The 21,325-nt window shown below is 43.9% G+C and overlaps 1 protein-coding gene across 1 annotated transcript; it reads right to left on the minus strand.

Annotated features, from left to right (window-relative positions):
• Positions 1 to 8,689: 8,689 nt before the first annotated feature.
• On the minus strand, positions 8,690 to 21,017 carry LOC144607371 (uncharacterized). Its single transcript, XM_078424160.1, has 6 exons — positions 20,954 to 21,017; positions 16,765 to 16,885; positions 14,307 to 14,354; positions 13,915 to 13,962; positions 11,895 to 11,942; positions 8,690 to 8,759 (listed from the first exon to the last, which is right to left on the minus strand). Exons 1-6 carry the CDS (start codon positions 21,015 to 21,017, stop codon positions 8,690 to 8,692), a joined length of 399 nt encoding a protein of 132 aa, XP_078280286.1.
• Positions 21,018 to 21,325: the final 308 nt, after the last annotated feature.

Genomic DNA, 21,325 nt, shown 5'->3' on the forward strand with positions numbered 1-21,325 from the left:
GGTTCCATTCACCCCTTTCCAACATCACTCCCTACCCCACGCCCCTCCCTTCTCCCCAGCTGGTTCCATCAGCCCATCATCCCCCCACCTCACCTGGCTCCATCCATCACCCCAGGCCTCTGCCTCGCCCCTCCCAAACACCAGTATCTCCCCTCCCGACGCTCAGACCCTGAAGCAAGGTCTCGGCCCGAACAGTGGACTTTCCCTTTTCCTCTGCCACCACAGATGCGGCCTGACCCGCTGAGTATCCTCCAAAGGGTTGTTTTCTTTTATTTCAAAATACCATTGTTAGAAAAAAAAAACTGCCGATTGATTATAAATCGAGAATTTATATAATTTAAGCCTTGGCTTCCAACACACATCCATAATGACTCTCAGAAATGTGCTGCCAACTTAAAACACCCCAATCTAAACCACCATCCTTGGGAAAGAAAAATCATTATGTTCCTTTTCAAAAATGTTATATGCACTCAGAAGAAGCCGTGGAAACTGTGAAAACTCAGAAACGGGTCCAGCTGCCATATCAGCAGTCATCACAGATAATTCCTACTTTTTTGTGTAATCATTTATTCCGGGCTGATTTTTCCGTGAAGTCGCTGCCATATTCATATCACTTCAACGTGTTAGTTCACAGTCGTTCATCTGTAACTTGCCCAGTCTGTGTCAAAGTCACACAGTCATAAAACATAGAGCATAGAACATAGAACTGCACGAAAACAAAGTGGTGTCCTGTCCCTATTCTCCAGAGAAGCTGCCTGACCCGCTGAGTTATTCCAGCACTTTGTGTCTTTTTTTCTAATACCAGCACCTGCAGTTCCTTGTGCCTGGATAGCTGACATTTGATTGGGGGAGACTGCCGAATTTCTGCTGGTCTCCTACAATGCAAACGATCTTCTACATTTGCACCATAGAAAGCATGCTGAAAGCATACTACATCAAGCTTGGTCGGGGATCAACTCTGCCCACGAGATATTGCAGTGGGATGTGGAGGTGGCCCAGTCCATCACACAGACCACACTCCCCACCACTAACTCCATCTACACTTCACCCTGCCACGGAAAAGCAGCCAACATAATCAACGGCTTGCCTCACCCAGGTGATTCCTTCTTTTCCCTGGTCCTGTCAGGCAGTGGATACAGAAGCTTGACAGCACATATCGACAGACTCAGGAACGGATTCTTCCCTTCTGTTATCAGGCTTCTGAACTTCTGCCTTGGAAAAGCATCCAGCATAATCAGAGACTTGTCTAGCCACAGCCATTCCTTCTCCCCGCTCCCATCTGGCAGAAGGTACAGAAGCTTGAAAACGTGCACCACCACACTCAGGAACAGATTCTCCCCCTCTGTTATCAGGCTTCTGAATGGTCCTTCCATTATCTAGGGTACTGTCTGATTCAGCTCTACTCCATTGCGGACATTGGACTTTGTCTCTGGAACTGGTGCGCTACAATGCTGAGAACTATATTCTGCACTATCTAAATAGTCCCTTGACTTCTCCAACTTTAGATAGTTCCTCTGTCCCTCCCGTCCCCTCCTCCTTCCCAGATCTCCCTCTATCTTCCTGTCTCCACCTATATCCTTCCTTTGTCCCGCCCCCCCGACATCAGTCTGAAGAAGGGTCTCGACCCGAAACGTCACCCATTCCTTCTCTCCCGAGATGCTGCCTGACCTGCTGAGTTACTCCAGCATTTTGTGAATAAATACCTTCGATTTGTACCAGCATCTGCAGTTATCTTATATTCCGCACTCTGTATCTTCCCCTTTGCTCTATGAGTTTGACTTGTTTGTATATATGTATAGTATGATCTGATTTGTTTGGATAGCATGCAAAACAAAGATTTTCACTGTACTTCGGCACACGTGACATTAATAAACCTAAACCTAAGGTGACTTTTGGGTTGGGACCCTTCTTTAGACTCAGAGAGGAAGGAAAATGTGAATAAAATAAGGCCTTTAAGGTGGATGAATCAATGCCTGACTGAAATGGCAGTCCTTCCAAGTGGTCAATATGCAACAGCACAGAAAGGAAACTTAGAAGATTTACGAGCTTTAATTTCCCAGTGAAGAGAAAAATAACCAGCTTTAGTTTGCTGCCCTCTTTGAATATTAGGGACTGATCTCAATCGGCGTTTGGAGGCCATTTTATGAAACCCGTACTTGTGACTGCATAGAGTTAAACATTGACTGGAATACTGAAACTATGTTCTATCTCATAGTTCGGTTAATAATATTTAAGTTGCTGAAGTTTAATTCTTGGCAAAAAAGAAAAAGACACAAAGTGCTGAAGTAACTCAGTGGGTCAGGCAGAATCTCTGGAGGACATGGATAGGCGACAACGTAATGTCTAGGATTCTAAACATTTATGGTTCTTTACAGAGAGCCGACGTTTGGGGTTGGGACCTTCTTGGCAGTCAAATTAGTGGAAGTGCTTCCTTTAAATGCAAACTTCTGCTGACCTCTGCTGGTTGTTTGTATCAAGGCAAAGTGTTTTTCACAGTGTTATTATGGAATAATTTTCCAAATAGCAACTGAGCCCACACACAAAAGGTCAGGATATCCATGTTGGAAATGCGTGGGACGATATTCTGTACTCTGTATCTATCCCTTCACTCTGTCTGCTGTACTTGAGTTTGGCTTCACTGTATTTAAGTATCGTTTTATCTGATTTAGTCATAGAGTCATACAGCAGGCCCTTCAGTCTGAAGAAGGGTCCAGACCCAAACGCCACCCATTCTTTTTCTCCAGAGACTCTGCCTGACCTGCTGAGTTACTGCAGCACTTTGTGTCTCTGTCTGTCTTCAGTATATACCTGCATCTGCGGTTCCTTTCTACACACCCTTCATCCCAGCTTGTCAATGCTGACCAAGATGCCCCATCTACACTAATCCCATTTGTCCGCATTTGGCCCCTATCGCTCTCACCCTTTCCTGTCCATGTACGTGTCCAAGTGTCTTTTAAATGTTGTTTGAGTGTTTGGATTTGATTGTATAGCATGCAAAACAATGCTTTTCACTCTACCTCGGTACACATGACGATAATAAATCTAAACTGAATTAGATCTAGATTTAGAGATACAGCGCGGAAACAGGCCCTTCGGCCCACCGAGTCCGCGCCGCCCAGCGATCCCCGCACATTAACACTATCCTACACACACTAGGGACAATTTTTACATTTACCCAGTCAATTAACCTACATACCTGTACGTCTTTGGAGTGTGGGAGGAAACCGAAGTTCTCGGAGAAAACCCACGCAGGTCACGGGGAGAACGTACAATCTCCGTACAGACGGCGCCCGTAGTCAGGATCGAACCTGAGTCTCCGGTGCTGCATTCGCTGTAAGGCAGCAACTCTACCGCTGCGCCACCGTGCCGAATTGATTGGTTTGTGGCCAAGTTTGTGGATGATGTGAAGATGGGCAGGTCATGTTGAGGAAGCAGGGAGTCTGCAGAAGGACTTGGACAGGTTGGGAGAGTGGGCAGAGAAGTGGCAAATGGAATACAGCGTAGCAAAGTGCGTAGCCATGCACTTTGGTAGAAAAAGGCTGTTTTTTTAAATGGGGAGAGGATTTTCAGCAATCGGAGGTGCAAGGGGGCTTGGGAGTGCTGGTACAGGGTTCCCAAAAAGGTTAATTTTCAGGTTGAGCGGTAGTAAGGAAAGCAAAAGCAATGTTAGCCTGTATTTCAAGAGAAGTAGAATATAAAATAGTGGGCGGCACGGTGGCGCAGCGGTAGAGTTGCTGCCTTACAGCACTTGCTGCGCCAGAGAACCGGGTTCGATCCCGACTACGGGTGCTGTCTTTATGGAGTTTGTACGTTCTCCCCGTGACCGCGTGGGTTTTCTCCGAGATCTTCGGTTTCCTCCCACAATCTAAAGACGTACAGGTTTGTAGGTTAACTGGCTTGGGTTCATGTAAGTGTAAATTGTTCCTAGTGTGTGCAGGCTTGTGTTAATGTGCGGGGATCGCAGGCCGATGCGGACTCGGTGGGCCGAAGGGCCTGTATCTGCACTGTATCTCTAAACTAAACTAAACTAAACTAGTAATGTTGAGGCTTTATAAGGTGCTGGTCAATCCACAATTGGAATTTTGCTGCCTGACCCACTCCAGCACTTTGTGTCTTTTTTTGTAAACCAGCATCTGTAGTTTCTTGTTTCCACAATGGATTTAATAGGTCCACAGATCAAAACCAAGGACAATCAGAGTATGTCGTACCTCCTTTTCCGAGGATTGTAAAATTCTCTCTGAGCATTTCAATGTCAAATATCACAAGACGAGGCTGTTTAGGTCCCCACCTGCTTAAAATGGGCATCCATAATACCGGTATCTAAGAAGAAAAAGGTGCCAGGACTCAATGACTACTGACCAGTGGCACTGGCATCCATGGTGATAGAAACATAGAAAATAGATGCAGGAGGAAGCCATTTGGCCTTCGAGCCAGCACCACCATTCATTGTGATCATGGCTGATCATCCACAATCAGTAACCCATGCCTGCCTTCTCCCCATATCCTTTGATTCCGCTAGCCCCTAGAGCTCTATCTAACTCTCTGTTAAATTCATCCAGTGATCTACTGCCCTCTGTGGCAGAGAATTCCACAAATTTTCAACTCTCTGGGTCAAAATGTTTTTTTCTCATCTCAGTTTTAAATGGCCTCCCCTTTATTATTAGACTGTTGCCCCTGGTTCTGAACTCCCCCAACATTGGGAGCATTTTTCCTGCATCTAGTTTTTCCAGTCCTCTTATAATTTTATATGTTTCTTTAAGATTCCCTCTCATCCCAAATTCCAGTGAATACAACCCCAGTCTTTCCAATCTTTCCTCATAATACGGTCCCGCCATCCCGGGGATTAACCTGGTGAACCTATACTGCACTGCCCCAATAGCAAGGATGTCCTTCCTCAAATTAGGAGACCAAAACTGCACACAATACTCCAGATGTGGTCTCACCAGGGCCCTGTATAACTGCAGAAGGACCGATACTCACATCCTCTCGTTATCAAGATCTTTAATAGGTTGGCTACTATACATATCAGCTCCTCCTTGAGTAAGGACCTGGATGCGCCACAATTCACCTACTGCCACAACAGATCAATGGAGGATGCGATCTCGCTGGCTCGCCACGCTGCACTGAACCACCTGGACCAGAAGGACATGTACAACAGGCTGTTTGTTATTCATCGACTATAGCTCAGTGTTCATCACCATCAATCCCCTCTGGACTTACCATTAAACTCAGGGAACAGGGTCTCTGCGTTTCCCTTGGCAACTGGATCCTCAACTTCCTCATTGACAGACCACAATCAGTATGAACACTTCCTCCTGGATGAACACCAGCATAGGGGCACCTCAAGGCTGTTTGCTCAGCCTCCTGCTCTACTCACTCTATACCCATAACTATGTGGTCAGTCACAGCTCCAATGCCATCTTTAAATTTGCCGATGACACCACCGCTGTTGGACGAATTACAGGTAATGACGAGTCAGAGCGTAGTAGGGAGATCGATCGTCTGATCGAATGTTGCCACAGCAACAATGTTGCTCTCAACATCAACAAGACCAAGAAGTTAGGTATTGACCTCGGGAAGGGAAAGCTGAGGTTCCATGAACCTGTTTTCATCAATGGCAATCATGGTGGAAAAAGTCAAGAACAAGTTCCTGGGCATGCATATCTCTGAAGGCCTGTCCGGTGCCCAACACATTGATGCAATCTCAAAGATGGCTCATCAACACCTCTACTTCCTTAGAAGATCAAAGAAATTCAGTTTGGTGCCCAATACTCTATCAAATGTACAGTAGATAATATATTGACTCTTGCATCATGGCCTGCTTTGGTAACTAGAACACCCTGAAACAAAGGGGGCTACAAAGAGTGGTAGACAGTGCCCAATTTATTGTGGATACTGATCTCCCCACCATCGAAGGGGTCTACAGGAGGTGCTGTCTCAAAATGCCAGCAAATACCACCAAAGACCTACAAAACCCTACTCAATTCGCTACCACCATCGGGTAGAAGTTACAGGAGCCTGAAAACCATGAGCTCCAGGTTCAAGAACAGCTTCTTACCAACAACCATCAGGCTCTTGAACACGGACTGTACCTCAGCAACTATGATCTACTGTGGAAAAACAAGGACCCGCAGGTGCTGATTTACAAAAAGGACACAAAGTGCTGGAGTAACTCAACAGGTCAGGCAGCATCTCTGGAGAACATGGATAAGTGATGTTTCGGGATGGGATGCTACAGCAGATCTACAATGCACTTGTTTGGTTGCACCATGGACTAGGTTTTGCATTATAATGGTTTAGTTACCTAGTATTATTGATTATTAATTTATTATATTATATGGCATTATATACTGTGAGGTTGGTCATGGATTGTGTGTTACTACATTAATGAGCCTGCAGAGCAGGTAAGAATGTAATTCTTCCATTGTCGGCCTACATGGCATTTGAACGTCCTTGACTCTCTTGTATTGCTTAAATGATTGAAGCAGCATCCACATTACTGGACCAGGAAGTTTGAATCCCACTGTGGCAGCTGGTGGATTTAAATTCAAGTAATTAAATAAATCTGGAACTAATTTCATGAGTGCTAACCATGAAACCACCAGACTATGGTCAAGAGAGCATATCAACGCCTCTACCTTCGATTTAAACCAGCATCTGCAGTTCTTTCCTACACATCAACGCCTTTGCTTCCCCAGAAGACCAAGGAAATCTGGCATGTTTCCAATGACTCTCAGCAGATGCACTGTAGAAAACATCCTATCAGCATTCATTGCAGCTCGGTTTGGCAACCGCTCTGCCCAAAACCGCAAGAAATTGCAGAGAGTTGCGGATACATGTAGCCCAGTCCATCACACAGACCACCCTCATCCCCCCTTTGATTCAATCTATACTTCACGCTGCCTCGGGAAAGGAGGCAATTTAATCAAGTACCACTCACACCCTGGTCATTTTCTCTTCTCCCCTTTCCCGTTGGGTAGATAGTTCCAAAAGGTTGAAAGCACGTACTACCAGGTTCAAGAACAACTTCTTCCCGGCTATTATCAGACTCTTGAAAGAATCTTTCATTAGGTAAGGGTACATTCCCAATCTCCCAATCTACCTTGTTGCAGCTCTGGCACTTTTTTATCTGTACTTTCTCAGTAGCTGTAACACGATATTCTACACTTTCTTCCTCTTTACGTTGTACCTGTTATACCCATGTATGGTTTGATTGCAGCAACATTAAGCATAGTTTAGCTAGATAGCACGCAAAACATAATTTTCCACTGTATCTCAGTATACATGCCAACACTATACCAATACTAATACCAGTCTGAGTATGAGGATGGGTCTTGTCCCAAAATGTCACCGATCCACGCACTCCAGAAGGTTGCCTGATCCACTGAATTGCTCCAGCACTTTGTATGTTTTTTTTGTCAACCGGAATCTGCAGTTCCTTGTGTCTCCGTGTAATGAACGCCTACAAAGCCACATGTCCTTGGGGTGTGTGAGGGGATGGACAGGGGATGTTTTGAGTCAGGACAGAATCAATCTAAAGAAGTATCCCGATCCAAAATGTAACCTGTCCATTCCCTCGACAGATGCTGCCCATCCCACTGAGTTACTCCAGCACTTTGCGTTTTCCCCTTATTTAGTTTAGTTTAGTTTAGAGATTCAGCGTGAGAACAGGCTCAAACCATTGATTCCCGCACATTAACACTATCCTACACACGCTAGCAATATTTTTTTACATATATACCAAGCCAATTAATCTACAAACTTGTACGTCTTCGGAGTGTGGGAGGAAACCGGAGCACTCGGAGAAAACCCATACAGGTCACAGGGCAGAACGGGGAGAACGTACGTACAGACAAGCACCCGTGGTCAGGATGGAACCCGGGTCCCTGGCGCTGTAAGACAGTAGCTCTACCATTACACCATGTGCCCTTTTATTGGGCTTTGTTTAAAAACTTCTAAACATCCAAAATAAGCAGTCACAGGGAGACTCTGCAAACTCCTCACAGTCAGCGCCGAATATCAGGATTGAACCTGGGATCAATGGTGTTGTGAGGCAGCAGCATCATGAGCTGCACCACAACACTGCATCGCCCATTATGTGGTTGTCTTTTGATATTGATATTAACAATTAATATTAAATTGTTAAACAGGAGAAACTCAGCTTGTTTCACAAAGAGGTACTTTGGTATGGATAACATTGAAAAAAAAAATTAACAATTACACGATCAAAAATAGGGCAATTTATTTCAATTTAAGCGAGTTAATCTTGGTCTTTGAAAGAACAGCTGCCAAGGCAGTACATTAAACCATCTGTTGCATTTCATTAATATTTAAAGGATTCAAAATCTGCATCAAATTCCAAACATGTATCTATGCGATTAACCCCAATTCAGAGTAAAAACTCAGTGGATTAGTGCAGATTTCCAGCATCATTTTGGACAGACCCACCTCTTACAGAAGATCGCTGCCTGTCACAGGATAAATTACATTTTCATCAGTCGCAAAACATTTTAAAAGTTCACCAATCTTTTCTACGTGGCTTTATTGCAGGAAAGGACATTATTCCACGGGGAGAGCGTGAAAGCTTCTAATCACCGAGTCGTCACTTTTATACTTTCAAAGGAAAATAAATGTTTTATCCATGGAGGGATGGCAATGAGCTCAGAGGCAAGCTTCCATTTAGAGCGCTTCATAGGTTGGACATTTTATCCATGTCCGTTGGGTTAGAGATCCCCTCAGATTCCTCACAGGCTGAAGTTCTAAATCAAGACATGGATACAGTTAGAAACAATCGTTTACGTGTTTATCTACATTAAGAATATGATTTATGATCAGCTGTTGAGTTGGGACTTCCTTATCAATCCTCCTTTAAATGTGTAGAGAGATGAGTCTCCAAAAATGACGCCGCCTCAAGAAGGTCACCAGCATAATCAATGATGAGTCTCACCCCGGTCACTCCCTCTTCTCCCTTCTCCCATCAGGCAAGTGGTACAGTAGTGTGAAAATGCATACCTCCAGATTCAGGAACAGTTTCTTCCCAGCTGTTATCAAGCAACTGTATCAGCCTGTCATCACTGGAGAGCAGATCTGACCCACTATCTACCTCATTGGAGGCCTTCAAAGTATCTTTAAGTGGACTTTACTGGACTTTATTTTGCACTAAACGTTATTCCCTTTATACTGTGGATGGCTTAGTTATAATCCTTTTCTCTGACTGGATAGCAGGCAACAAAAAATTATTTTCACTGTACACGTGACAATAATAAACTAAACTAATCTAAAAAAATCAAATCCTTCATAGAGTCATAGTCATAGAGTGATACAGTGTGGAAACAGGCCCTTTGGCCCAACTCACCCACACCGCCAACAATGTCCCAGCTGCACTAGCCCCACTTGCCTGTGCTTGGTCCATATCCCTCCAAACCTGTCCTATCCATGTACCTGCCTAACTGTTTCTTAAACGATGGGATAGTCCCAGCCTCAACTACCTCCTCTGGCAGCTTGTTCCATACTTATCTTTGCAATTGACAAGTTAGATACGTATATAAAACCAATACCCACCATTAAACTAGTGTTTCACAAATCTTGTACTTTTACAATGACTGGAGTAGAGCAGTGGAAGTTACAAAAATAATCTGGTAATAAGTAAAATGGACAAGGGAGAGCCAGTGGATGTAGTGTACCTGGACTTTCAGAAAGGCTTTGATAAGGTCCCACAGGAGATTAGTGGGAAAAATTAGAGCACATGGTATTGGGGGTAGGGTATTGACATGGATAGAAAATTGGTTGGCAGAAGGAAACAAAGAGTAGGGACTAACGGGTCCCTTTCAGAGTGGCAGGCAGCGACTACTGGGGTACCGCAAGGCTCAGTGCTGGGACCGCAGCTATTTACAATATACATGAATGAGTTAGATGAAGGAATTAAAAGTGACAATAGCAAATTTGCAGACAACACAAAGCTGGGTGGCAGTGTGAACTATGAAGAGGATGCTATGAGGATGCAGGGTGACTTGGACAGGTTGTGTGAGTGGGCAGATGCATGGCAGATGCAGTATAATGTGGATAAATGTGAGATCCACTTTGGTGGCAAGAACAGGAAGGCAGATTTTTATCTGAATGGTGTCAGTCAGGTTAGGAAAGGGGAAGTACAAAGATGCCTGGGTGTCCTTGTACATCAGTCACTGAAAGTAAGCATGCAGGTACAGCAGGCAGTGAAGAAAGCTAACGGTATGTTGGCCTTCATAATAAGAGGAGTTGAGTAAAGGAGCAAAGAGGACCTTCTGCAGTTGTACAGGGCCCTGGTGAGACCGCACCTGGAGTATTGTGTGCAGTTTTGGTCTCCTAATTTGAGGAAAGACATTCTTGCTATTGAGGGAGTGCAGCGTAGGTTCATGAGGTTAATTCCTGGGATGGCGAGACTGTCATATGGTGAAAGAATGGAGCGACTGGGCTTGTATTCACTGGAATTTAGAAGGATGGGAGGGGATCTTATAGAAACATATAAAATTATTAAGGGATTGGACACGATAGATGCAGGAAACATGTTCCCGATGTTGGGGGAGTCCCGAACCAGGGGCCACAGTTTAAGAATAAGGGGTAGGCCTTTTAGTACTGAGATGAGGAAAAGCTTTTTCACCCAGAGAGTTGTGAATCTGTGGAATTCTCTGCCTCAGCGATTCGCTGGATGCATCTAAAAGAGAGTTAGATAGAGCTCTTAGGGCTAGTGAAATCAAGGGATATGGGGAGAAGGTAGGAACGGGGTAGTGATAGTGGTTGATCAGCCATGATCACATTGAATGACGGTGCTGGCTGGAAGGGCCGAATGGTCTACTCCTGCACCTATTGTCTATGTATCTGTGAATCTCAATTTCACTGAATATAATGTATAAAGATTGGCACAAACAATGCCCTACCTCTCTTCGATGTTTGCAATGTTAATGCTGGAATCATCATTTTCTTTGTTCCTGTAAAATTCCATGAGTGAACACCATTTAAAAGAGATTTGGACAGGTACATGGACAGGAAAGGTTTAGAGGGATGTGGGCCAAACATGGGTGGATGGATGGGTAGGTTGGTTGGTTGGTTAGTTATTTGATTGAAATGTAGAGCATGGAAGCAGGCCCGGAATGTCCACGCCAACCATCCATCACCCGTTCACACTATTCAACGACATCCCATTTTCGCATTCACTCCCTACACATTAGGGGCAATTTACAGAGGCCAATAATTACATCCCCTCAGATTCCAAAATTCTAAATCAACACCCAAAGTCGGAAACAATTGATTACAGATTGTTTCTCTTTGTTAAATATATGTTTTCTAACCATACAGAGCTGGAGATAGTCTACAAAAATTAAATCTGTTGCTTTTCTTTTTAATTGTAATTGATAAGGTGAACGCGCAGAGTCTTTTACCCACGATAGGGGTATGAGGAACCTAAGGATGAGAGGGGAAAAATTTAATAGGAACCTGAGGGGCATCTTTTGCACACAGAGGGTGGTGGGTATATGAAACGAGGGGTCAGTGGATGTAGTTGAAGCAGGTACAAAAACAATATTTAAAAGACATTTGGACAGATACGTGTATAGGAACAGTTTGGTTGGATATCGGCCAAACACGGGCAGGTGGGACGAATGTAAATGGGGCATCTTTGTTAGCATGGACAAGCTGGGCCAAAGGGCCTGTTTCCGTGCTGTATGACTTTATGACTCTAACGCAAATGTAAAAATGATTGGACAGCAACATCAATTCCCCACTAATAAAATGTGCTGGTTATTTTGCATTTCTTTTATTTTTACTACAAATGAAGTAGAGCAGTAGAAGTTACAACAGAAATCTCCGCTTCGCTGAATATAGCGGTAAAATATAAACATTTGCACAGGACAGTGCCCTACCTTTCTTCCACGTTTAAGTCTCTGCTGGAGTCTCCAGTCTTCTTGCTCCTGTAAAAATTCAATGAATAATAAAACATAGCAATCCTTCTGCAGATATTTCTGTTACGCAGAACATAGAACAGGTCAGCGCAAGAAAAGGACCTTCAGCCCACAAATGTCTGTGCCAAACATGATGCCAAGACCAACTCTTATCTGCCTGACATAAACATAATCTATATCCATCCATTTCCAACATATCCAAATGCCTAACCAGAAGTCTCTCAAATGTCACGATCATATCTGCCTCAACCACAAACCCCGTGTTCCAGGCACTCACCACTCTCTGTATTTAAAAAAACTTGTCCCGCATGTCTCCTTTAAACTTTAAAGCTATGCCCTCCAGTTTTTGATTTTTTCATCCTGAGAAAAAGATTCTGACTGTCTACACTATCGAAGCCTCTCATAATTTGATATACTTCTATCAAGTCTCCCCGCAACCTCCAGCATTCCAGAGAAAACAATCCAAGTCTGCCCAACCTTTCCCTGTGGGTAATGCCCCTTAATCCAGGCATCATTCTAGTAAACCTCCTGTGCACTCTTTCCAAAGCCTCCACATCCCTTTCCGTAATAGGGTAACCAGAAATGCACACAATACCCAAATGCAGCCTAACCAAAGTTCTACAAACCTGCATGATGACTTCCTGACTCTCTCACACAATGCCCCCATACCATATGCCTTCATTAGCACTCTATTTAATTGTGCTGTCACTTTCAGGGAGTTATGGACTTGGACCCCATGAGTCCTCTGCACATCAAAGATCCCTCCATACTGCTGTTGAGGTCATGCTATTCATTCCATATTTTCCCTTGACATTTGACCTCCCAAAGTGCAACACCTCACACTTGCTTGGATTAAACTCTACCTGCCATTTCCCCAGCTATTTCTGCAGCTGATCAAATCTGGCTGTAACTCAGCAACCAACCAAGGTCTCAGCAGTGTCAATTCATCCTCACAGATGGCCAGCTGCGATTTAGAAGGACAAAAAGAGAGAAAAAGCAGCAAATATTTCTTCAGAAGGAAAGAAGTGGGATTGAAAAACAGAATCGATCTCCAAATTAGCCTTTGATGCAAATCATAGATGAGTCTCATCCCGGTCACTCCCTCTTCTCCCCTATCCCATCAGGCAGGAGGTATGGAAGTGTGAAAATGGATACCTCCAGATTCAGGGACAGTTTGCTCCCAGCTGTTTTCAGGCAACTGAACCATCCCTCTCACTAGCTTGAGAGTGGTCCTGGCCTCCCATCTACCTTGTTTTAGACCTTTGAACTATCTCGAATCGGTCTTTATTAGACTTTATTTTACACTGGACGTTATACTTTTTATCCTGTACACTCTGAACGGCTTGATTGTAACCATGTACAGTCTTTTCGCTGACTGGATAGCATGCAACAAAAAGCTTTTCACTGTACCTCAGTACACATGGCAATAATAAACTAAGCTAAATGCATGGAGTCTCTTGCCCAGAGGAAGTGAATCGAGGACCAGAGGACATAGGTTTAAGTTGAAGGGGAAAATATTTAACAGGAATCTGAGGGGTATTTTTTTCACATAAAGGGTGGTGGGAGTATGGAACAAGCTGCCAGAGGAGGTAGGTGAGGCAGGGACTATCCCAATGTTTAAGAAACAGTTAGACAGGTACATGGATAGGACAGGAATGGAGGGATATGGGCCAAATAGGGGCAGGTGGGACTATTGTAGTGGGGCAAGTTGGGCCTATGACTTTATGACGAAACTACTTGATTGAAACATGCATAGTTCCTGATCATAGCGTTGTGAGATGCTGTTGGTTATTTATGTCAGACCTGAGGAAGGTATCTTCATTCGGAGCGCAGAGAAACTTTGGAAATCTCAGCCAGCTCTGATGCTCTATTGTTGGATATGGTCAAGACTGAGGACGACAGATATTTGGAGAGAAAGCAAATCCATCAAGCGGTGTCAGGACAGGAAGATGGAGATGAGGTAGATTATTGAGCACCTTACCTTTCAGCAGGGCATGAGTTGGTGCCAAGCATTTCAACGTCCTTGCTCCTGTAGGATGTAGTGAGGAGATAAAATGTGACAATATTTCCCCAGGTATACACACCAAGAGATAAACCATGTCCCAGCACCTGGGTCTCTGGCACTGTAAGATAATAACTCTACCGCCGCAACACTGTGTGGCCCAAACTCCAAACACGATTTTTTTCATTTTCCGTCACAAGTGACAAGTTTGACAAAGAAAGATTTGACCTTTAACATCAAAGCTCCACTTATCGAATTCTCTGGTGTTTTACATTTATTTTTTACCCGTGAAGAGCAGAATACGTTCCAAAGCTAATACTGAATTGAATATAAGAGTAAAATATAAAGTTCTGATAAAAACAGTGCCTTACCTTTCCTCAGTGTTTAACCCAAGGCAAGAATCATCAGTTTCTTTTTTCCTATAAAATTTAACAAGTAAATAAATTACAACAATTCTTCCGCAGTATTAACGCAGAACCCACGGACTAAACTATATCTCGGCATTGCCCCAGCACCCTCACTGATGGCCATTTGCGATTTAGAAGAAAGGGCAAATAAATTGTGGGCCCACTGTGGACAGGTGTTGGATGTGCAGATGGTATGGTCTGCCCCTCGGAGATACCTTACTGCAATAGAGAGTCTGTGCTGGGGATGTTAGCCTGGGAGTGGACATTGATGTTCGTCCACTTATCCTTCCGATGGAAACGAGGTAAGTTATGGATGCAACATTGGTGGTATCTCTTCCGTACTTTAAGATGCTTGCTGTAATGTGCCCATGGCTCAGAGACTTACAGGAGGGAAGGTAAATCAAAATCCCCATGCAGGGTCCACAGACCCCAACTTCACTCACTCTTCCCAGAGTCAAGGCTACCCCAATCCACCTGTTTATTATCACACAATTTTATTATCGGTGTCTTCCTTCACTACAAAGTGTGCATAGTTTGCTCCATTCCAGGAAAGATGTGGAAGCTTTGGAGAGGGTTCATAAAAGGTTTACCAGAATAATAACCATGCTCATAATAGTAATCTATTAGCCAAGTATGTTTTGCAACATATGAGGAATTTGATTTGCCATATAGTCATACCAATAAAGAGCAACAAGACACCCAAATAAATGTTTAACATGGACATCCGCCAAAGAGACACCCCCACATTCCTCTCTGTGATGGAAGGCAATCTTCTTCCCTTCTTTCTTCTCCCGCGGTCGGGTCACTCGAACCTTCCGTTGTCGGGGCGATCCTGGCTCACGCAGCTGACGGTCGAGTCCTCCGCATCGGGGCAATCAAGCTCCCGCATCAGGGGGACCTCAGCTCCCCGCGCCAGGCGATCGGACCCCGGGTCGGTGCTGGTCGAGCCTCGTGTGGCTTGGAGCTTCTCGACATCAGTCTCTACCCGAGACTGCGAGCTCCTCGATGTTGGAATCGCGGGCCGCGGTTGGAGCGTCGATCCCAGGCAAAGGATGGTAAGTCCACGGCCCCGCGGTGGGGCTCAAAGTCAGTCTCGAGCAAAGCCGCCAGTTCCATGATGTTAGGCCGCAGAGCAACCGGAGATACGATCCAGAAAAAAAATCACATCTCTGTCCAGGTAAGAGATTGAAAAAAGTTCCCCCCCCCCTACATAAAACAAACCAAAGAACATTAACACATACTTTTAAAACACACTAAAAATAACAAAAAAGACAAAAGGACAGACAGGCTGTTGGTGAGGCTGCCATCGCTGACGGCGCCACCCGAATGCTGACTGGATAAGAGGTTGGACAAACGTGGATTGTTTTCTCTGGAAGATCAGACATTGAGGAGAGGCCTGAAAGAAGTACATAAAATTATAAGAGGCATAGATTGGGTAAACAGTCCAAAGCTTTTTCCCAGGGTGGAAAGGTCAAGGACTAAAGGGCATAGGTTTAAGGGGAGAGGGGCAAAGATTAAAGGAGATGTGTGCGACAATTGTTTTTACACAGAGAAAAATTTTTTTTGCATGCTATTTGATTAGATCAGGTAAAATCGTAAATAAATGCAATCGCCAAACTCAAGTACAATAGGAAGAGCAGAGGGGAAGATATAAAGTGAAGAATATAGTTCACAGCATTGTAGCATTACAGTGAGTCAAAGTCCACTGTGCACAATGGAGCAGAGGTGCATCGGACAGTACATTCTGGAAGACCTTTTAAAAGCCTGATAATGGAAGGGAAGAAGTTGTTCTTGAGTCTGTTGGTGCCCGCTTTCAAGCTTCTGTATCTTTTTGCCCAATGGGAGCTGGGTGAGGAAGGAATGATTGGGGTGGGAAAGGTCTCTGATTATGTTGGCTACTTTATTAAAGGGAGCGTGAAGTGTAGATGGAGTCAATGGTGGGGAGTTTGGAATGTGTGGTGGACTGGGGTACGTCCACAACTCTGCAATTTCTTGCAGTCGTAGGCAGAGATCTTCCCAAACCAAGCTGTGATGCAACCCGACAGCATGCTTTCTGCGGTGTCTGTAGAAGTTCGTAGGAGTCATTGGAGACCTGCCGAATTCCCTCAGTCTCCTGAGGGAGTGGTGGCGTTGGTGTGGCTTGTGGTGGGTGCCTGGAACACGCTGCCAGAGATGGTGGTGGAAGCAGATACGATAGTGGCATTTCGAAGGTATACAGGGATTGGAAGGACATGGATCACGTGCAGGCAGAGGAGATTAGTTTAAGTGGGCATCATGTCCTGCATGGACATTGTGGGCCAAAGGGCCTGTTCCTGTGCTGTACTGTTCAATGTTCTATCTTCTCTCTTTTGAAGCTTTTGGTGATTCTTTGACCTTGGAAATCTAATATCTAATTCTAAGTAGATACAATGCATTTACTTACTTTCCATGCAGAACTTTCTTGATTATCATTGCAACAAAGACAATGAAGAGGAACACAATGACAGCGGTGAATCCAGTCAGCCAAGGTTGCCAGACTAGGAGAGTGTCTGCTTTAGCTGAACCTTTCAAATTCAACAAAGTTCAAAGATATTTTAAGATAAACTTAACAAAAAGCATTTCACTAAACAGCTGTTCACTTTTGGCCTTTCATTGAGTACATTTTAAAGCAGTCTTGGTTTGGTTTAGTTTAGAGATACAGCTTGGAAACAGGTCCTTCGGCCACTGAGTCCGTGCCGACCAGCGATCACCCGTTCACTAGGTCTATCCTACACACTAGGAACTATTTACCAAAGCCAAATAACCTACAAAGCTGTTGGTCTTTGGAATGTGGGAGGAAAGCAGAGCATTCGGAGAAAACACATGCGGTCACAAGGAGAACGTACAAACTCCGTGCAGACAGCACCCATCATCAGGATCAAACTAATTTATAACTGAATATGATTTTAAAGTGTTAATTTAGTTTTCGTTTTAGTTTTAGAGATACAGCATGGAAACAAGCCCTTTGGCCCACAGCGACCATTGGTCACCCATTCACATTAGCTTTTAGTTATCCCACTCTCACATCCACTCCAGGAGCAATTTCACAGAGACCAATTAACTGACATATCCACATGTCTTTGGGATATGGGTGAAAACTGGAGGACCCTGAAGATCATGCAAAATCCACACAGACACAAGTGGTCAGGATCAAACCCAGGCCTCTGGCACTGGCACTGTGAGGCAGCAGCTCTACCAGTTGCGCCACTGTGCCACCCTTATTAAGAGAGAAGCTAAGAGTGTTTATTCACAAAATGCTGGAGTAACTCAGCAGGTCAGGCAACATCTCAGGAGAGAAGGAATGGGCGACGCTTCGGGTCGAGACCCGAAACGTCGCCCATTCCTTCTCTCCTGAGATGCTGCCTGACCTGCTGAGTTATTTCAGCATTTTGTGAATAAATACCTTCGATTTGTACCAGCAGTTATTTTCTTACAGCTAAGAGTGTTTAATCATCATATGTACCAGCAACAGAAAAGTGAAATCCTTATTTCCTGCAGCTTTGCAGCCCCATCAAAGCAATAACACAAGAATACATGTACAATAATCCTCCCATTCCCTTCCATTTATATCCCTTCCTCTGCCTTCACATATCACTCCCCTTCTCTCCTTATCTAACAACATTTTTGTCTCATTTTCAGCTCTAGCATTTGTCACCTACTCCACCCATCTGCCGTTCACCCCTCCTCCCTCACCTGTATCCACCTATCACTTGCCAGGCTTTGTCCCACCTCTGCCTCTCTTCCAACTTTCTCCCTGAAGAAGGGTCCCGACCTGAAACGTCCCCTATCCATGTCCTATAGAGTTACTGCCTGACCTGCTTAGTTACTCCACCAGTGTTTTCGGTTGTAAATCATTTTCCTAATCAGATGTGCAGCACTTTGGTCAACGTGGGTTGTTTTTAAATGTGCTATACAAATAAAATTGACTTGACTTGACTTGACAATCTGCAGTTCCTTGGTTCTCCATATGATAAGCAATACTAAAACAAATGAAAAAATCAATAGCACTAGCTTATCAGCCCATAACAGTGCAAAACCAAAGTATGTAATGCAACCAAAATAAAGTCCATAGTAAATCATAGTCACATATCAAACCATGGAAAACAATTAACTTATTGAGCTATGTACGTTTGGTTGTCTCGATGAGTTGCTAGCACAGAGAGTCATACAGCATAGGAACAGACCTTTCAGCCCAACTCGTTCATGCCGACCAAGGTACCAAATCTAAGCTACTCCCAGTTGCCTGTTTGTGGCTCAAATCCCTCGAAACCTTTCCAATCGCTATAGATGTCCAAGTGTCTTCTAAATGTTGTTATAGTACCTGCCTCAACTATCTCCTCTGGCAGCTTATTCCGTATACCCACCACCTTCTGAGTGAAAAAGTTGCCCCTCAGATTTATATTAAATCTTGCCCCCCTCACTTTAAATCTATGTCCTCTGGTTCTTGATTGCCTTATTCTTGGTAAAAAAGACTCTGTGCATTCACTCCATCTACTCTAATAGTTTTATATACTTCTATAAGATCATCCCCCAGCCTCCAAGGAATAAAGTCATAACATGTCCAACCTCTCCCTATGGCTCAGGCCCTCAAGTCCTGGCAAATTTGTTTGAAACATCAGAATTCAATGTAAAGGTGAATAGACAAAATTAACATTACTTTTGACTTTGCATTGAATATTGTTTAATTGAACACTTTTTCCTTACAAGTAAAATGACTCCTAAGAGACTCACTAAAGAGTCTACAATTATTTCACCAGATTCACCATAAAAAAGCAGTCTGTGACTTTGGTATAAACCAGCATCTGCAGTTCCTTGTTAATAATAATAATAATATATCTTTATTGTCATTGTACAGGGGGGTACAACGAGATTGGGAATGCCCCTCCGATATGATGCAATAAATTAATTAGCTAATCAGTATTAATTTAAATAAACAACCCAATGAAACAAATTAGAAACAGTTTTAAAACAGAATAAAATGCAAGTAGATCTGTGCCGGTTCACTGTGCGATGTGACCATCCGGCTCAGCAGGACCGGTTCATGGCAGCTAAGGCCCTGGGGATGAAGCTGTTCCTGAGTCTGTAGGTGCTGGCATAGAAGGCCTTGTAGCGTCTGCCCGATGGTAGAAGTTCGAACAGACTATTGCAGGGGTTTAAGACACAGCAACAAATTGAAGAGAGTTGTGGATGTAGCTCAGCCCTTCATACAGACCAGAGTCCACCCTTTTTACTTCATCTCCACCACGCTACCTCTGGAAAGCAGCCAACATACAGATAGACCTTTCCCACCCTGGTCATTCCTTCTTCGCTCCATTCCCTTGAAAGCGTGCACCACCAGACTCAATAGACAATAGGTGCAGGAGGTGGCCATTCGGCCATTCGGCCCTTCGAGCCAGCATCGCCATCCAATGTGATCATGGCTGATCATTCTCAATCAGTACCCCGTTCCTGCCTTCTCCCCATACCCCCTGACTCCGCTATCCTTAAGAGCTCTATCTAGCTCTCTCTTGAATGAATTCAGAGAATTGGCCTCCACTGCCTTCTGAGGCAGAGAATTCCACAGATTCACAACTCTCTGACTGAAAAAGTTTTTCCTCATCTCAGTTCTAAATGACCTACCCCTTATTCTTAAACTGTGGCCCCTTGTTCTGGACTCCCCCAACATTGGGAACATGTTTCCTGCCTCTAATGTGTCCAACCCCTTAATAATCTTATACGTTTCGATAAGATCCCCTCAGGACTCAGGAACAGCTTCTTCCCTCTGGTATCAGGTTTCTGAACAGCCCTTCCATGAGCTGGGGTACTGTCTGCTTCTCCTACATCTCATTACAGACATTAGACTTCATCTCGGGAACTGCTTTGCTTCAATGCTGAGAAACTATATTCCACACTATATGTCTTTCTCTTTGCTCGAACTGTTGTACTTGAGTTTTGCTTGTACATATTTATGTGTGGTAATATCTGATCTGTTCGGATACCATGCAAAACAAAGCTTTGCACAGTACCTCGGTACACATGACAATAATAGTCCTACACCTAAGGCAAGTGGATTTGCCGGTTAATTGGCCTGTGTAAAATTGCTCCAAGCGTGTAGGGAGTGGATGCTAAAGTGGGATCACACTGAACTAATATGAATGGGTGATTGATAGTGTGCATGGATTCAGTGGACTGAAGGCCCTGTTTCCATGCTGTATGTTTAAACTAAAACATGTTTTTATTCAAGGGTTCATAAATATAGACGAGTATTCCAATTGACACTGTTCAATTAACGTTAATCTGTCCCCATAAAATCACCCAAAGGGAGAAAGATACAGGAAATGTTAAACTTAAAAGTTAGAGCTCTGAGCACACATTTCCTGTAAGAGTTATCCCACAACTCTAATTCCCATTTCTGCAAGAATTAAAATAAAACAGCTCTCAGTGGGTTAGATTGCTTGAAACATCAGGTTTACCGTAAAAGTGCATGGGCAGAATTAAAATGACTTTTGACACTTCACAATAAATGTCTTTTTGTTGGACATTTCTTCCTTGTAAACAGAGTTACAACTCAGCTTTCTAGAGAGAGCATGGAAAAATAATAAGATAGTACTTACGGCTCTGTGCATTTGCCGTGCTGATTAAAAGCAGAACAATAAGAGGTTGCCAAGGTAAACCCATGTTCACCAGGTGAATCTAAGATGGTGTCAAGCAATGAGCACAGGTGACCCGAGTGCTCTAATCTATAGGGCAAGCCAAGGATCAAAGTACTGAGCACTGTGTGCAATTAAACAAATAAATGCTCATGAATATTTAGGAATATTAGGACATTTAAAAAGAAGCTTTGTTTTATGAAGATTGCTTGGGAGTTTTAGTGAAAGTAACAGCCTGAAGATTTAATTCAACATGAAACATATTATTATCTGGTGCTTTGGCAAATAAACAACGAAAGAATGGACTTTGAAATCTTTTCTCCGCCGGGACCGGGT

Source organism: Rhinoraja longicauda, chromosome 28 (assembly GCF_053455715.1).
Source record: "Rhinoraja longicauda isolate Sanriku21f chromosome 28, sRhiLon1.1, whole genome shotgun sequence".
In the NCBI taxonomy this organism is placed as follows: Eukaryota; Metazoa; Chordata; class Chondrichthyes; order Rajiformes; family Arhynchobatidae; genus Rhinoraja; species Rhinoraja longicauda.